The 3084-nt window shown below is 35.2% G+C and overlaps 1 protein-coding gene across 1 annotated transcript; it reads left to right on the top strand.

Moving 5' to 3' along the window:
* On the top strand, positions 1–1724 carry LOC129869352 (interferon a3-like). Its single transcript, XM_055943689.1, has 5 exons — positions 1–175; positions 335–406; positions 886–1029; positions 1186–1284; positions 1402–1724. The coding sequence occupies exons 1-5, from the start codon at positions 26–28 to the stop codon at positions 1486–1488; spliced, it is 552 nt and encodes a 183-aa protein (XP_055799664.1). The 5' UTR covers positions 1–25; the 3' UTR covers positions 1489–1724.
* The last annotated feature ends 1360 nt before the right edge of the window (positions 1725–3084 follow it).

The following is a 3084-nucleotide window of genomic DNA, read 5'->3' as shown; positions in this document are numbered from 1 at the left end:
AGAACTACAGCAGACCTACGCTAAAATGGGTTCAATCAGCTTTTGGATGTGCTTGGTCATGACGATTTGCACCTGGAATAAAACCATCGGATGCACGTGGATGAGGACACTGCCTCGGTCTCCGAGCATGTTCCAAGTGTTCAGCAACAACACCATAACGATGCTTCAGAAAATGGTAGGATATTGGAAAATGTTTATTCACTTCTTCCTGGTCATTGAGCTCTTGTCATCTTTTCAACATTTCATGAGCTGCTATGTTTCATTTAAATTACCTGACTCCTTTTTGTAAAGTAATAATAATTCAATATTTTGTTTATATTTTTTGGCATCTCAGGGTCATGAAGTCTCTCGAGAATCTCAGATCCCTTTCCCTGACAAACAATACAGAAAAGTCAATAATTTCAAGGTAAGAAATATGCATAAAAAATGTTTTGTTCTATCCATAACCTTTTGTCTAAGAGTGGATTAAACACTAAATTCGGAAAGTATTCAGACCCCTTCACCTTTTCCAAATTTTGTTACGTTACAGACCATTTCTAAAATTGATTACAAATAAATAAAAATGATCATCAATCTACACACAATATCCCATAATGATAAAGCAAAAACAGTTTTTTGTTTTGAAAAAAATAGCAAAAATGTCTAAAAACATGTTTTGACTTGGTCATTATGGGTTATTGTGTGTAGATTGATGAAAGAAATACTATTTAATCAATTTAAAATAAGGCTGTAACGTAACAAAATGTGCAGATAGTGAGGGTTCTGAATACCTTCCGAATGCACTGTACATAGTTAGGTTATAACGAATAAGCAATATGCTATAACTTTCTGATATTTGCCCTCAATTTATAAGGCATATACTAATACAATTCACTCTGCTTCTAGGCTGACGAACAGATGGCCTTCATTTCGCATACTCTGAACGCTATAAAGAAATTGTACAGCAGTGGTAAATATGAGTCCACCGCCTGGGACCAGAAAGGAGTTGACAAGTTTATGAATGACCTCTATCGCCAGACCTCGGAGCTGGTCTGGCAGACCTCGGAGTATGTCATTTGTGATTTTCGCCCTTAACATTAATGCAAAAAGGAAAACATTATACTATCCTACTAGATTATAATATAAGTGGTTACATGTTAATCAAATCATAATATTAAATGAAATATTTGTATTTTGTTCCAACAGGTAAAGGCTATGAAAACTAGCCAATCAAAATCTGTCGAAAGAGTGAACAAAAATATGAGCCTTCACTTCAAGTTCCTGAAGAATTACTTGAAACGCGAGGTAGGTTGATCCATTTGTCTTACAAAGAGAGTACATTCACCAAATCTGGATGTATTTATGTGATGATATAACATGTGTCTATTCTCAAATCTCAACAAGTGTATTTCATTTATGCAGGATTACAGCGCAAGCGGCTGGGAAGACATAAGGACAGTGGTGCTGGCACACCTACAAAGACTAGACACAACATTAAGTAGCCAATGAGCGTTATGTGTGTGTTGTGTAGATATTATTTATTTATATATCTATTTATCTATTCATATATCTAACTATTTATTTACATGTTTACTTATTTGTTTTTATTTACGTATTTATTTATTGGGTAGTAATGTATTCACAACTCTGTGGAGTAAATTATTTTTTATACTGAATAATTCTGTGATTGACTTAGGCCTATACATAGCCTAATGTATCAATGTTTCCGTGCATTTTCTTTTGTATTCATGAAGGCCATTGCATACTGTATTTATTATTGCAACCTGATAGGAAATGTTTGCTATTGTAATAATGAAATATATTTTAATTAAATAAATGTGTCCTCTACAGCTGTAATCTTTTTTACTCAAATAAATTGTAATTTATGGCATAGACACATGTAGCAGATGTTTTAACGGGTGTAGCGATATGCTTGTATTTCTAGCTCTACCACTGCAGTAATATCTGACAATACACAACAATACACACAAATCTAAAAGTAAATGAATGGACATAAGAAACATAGAAATATGTCAGAGTCCGGAGTATATATATACAGTACCAGTCAAAAGTTTGGACACACCTCAGGGTTTTTCTTTATTTTTACTATTTTCTACATTGTATAATAGTAGTGAAGACATCAACACTATGAAATAACACATATGGAATCATGTAGTAACAAAAAAAGTGTTAAACAAATCAAAATATATGTTATATTTGAGATTCTTCAAAGTATCCACCCAGCTTTGATGTCAGCTTTGCACACGCTTGGCATTCTCTGAACCAGCTTCATGAGATAGTCACCTGGAATGCATTTAAATTAACAGGTGTGCCTTGTTAAAAGTTAATTTGTGGAATTTCTTTCCTTCTTAATGCATTTTAACCAATCAGTTGTGTTGTGACAAGGTAGGTGTGGTATACTGAAGATCGCACTATTTGCTAAAATACCAAGTCCATATTTTTGGCAGAAACAGCTCAAATAAGCAAAGAGAAATGACAGTCCATCATTACTTTAAGACATGAATGTCAGTCAATGCGGGAAATTTCTAGAACTTTGAATATTTCTTCAAGTGCAGTTGCAAAAACCATCAAGCGCCATGATGGACCTGGCTCTCGTGAGGACAGCCACAGGAAAGGAAGACCCAGAGTTACATCTGCTGCAGAAGAGAAGTTCATTAGAGATACCAGCTTCAGAAACTGCAGCCCAAATAAATGCTTCACAGAGTTCAAGTAACAGACACATCTCAACATCAAGTGTTCAGGGGAGACTGCCTGAATCAGCCCTTCATGGTTGAATTGCTGCAAAGAAAACACTACGTGTGTGTGTGTGTGTGTGTGTGTGTGTGTGTGTGTGTGTGTGTGTGTGTGTGTGTGTGTAAGGCTGTAAATTAACAAAATTTGGAAAAAGTCAATGGGGATGAATACTTTCCGAATGCACTGTACCTTAGTTGAATGCACTGTTTGCCGCTGTGAATAAAAGTGTCTGCTGAATGACCAAAATGTCATGACCAGACCAAATCTGAACTAATCATAGACATCTAGGCTATGTTTCACAACTTTGAACAGCACAGTATGGTATGGCACAGTTCAATACAATAGAGCACA

Source organism: Salvelinus fontinalis, chromosome 2 (assembly GCF_029448725.1).
Source record: "Salvelinus fontinalis isolate EN_2023a chromosome 2, ASM2944872v1, whole genome shotgun sequence".
In the NCBI taxonomy this organism is placed as follows: Eukaryota; Metazoa; Chordata; class Actinopteri; order Salmoniformes; family Salmonidae; genus Salvelinus; species Salvelinus fontinalis.
Note: the sequence above shows the minus strand (reverse complement) of the source record. Positions and strands in the feature narration are given on the sequence as shown.

Excerpts from the sequence above, each read along its gene's own strand:
- LOC129869352 (XM_055943689.1), top strand. The coding sequence starts at position 26 with ATGGGTTCAATCAGCTTTTGGATGTGCTTGGTCATGACGATTTGCACC. Across the intron at positions 176-334 it reads TAACGATGCTTCAGAAAATG|GGTCATGAAGTCTCTCGAGA; the intron begins GTAGGATATTGG and ends TTGGCATCTCAG. Across the intron at positions 1,285-1,401 it reads AGAATTACTTGAAACGCGAG|GATTACAGCGCAAGCGGCTG; the intron begins GTAGGTTGATCC and ends TCATTTATGCAG.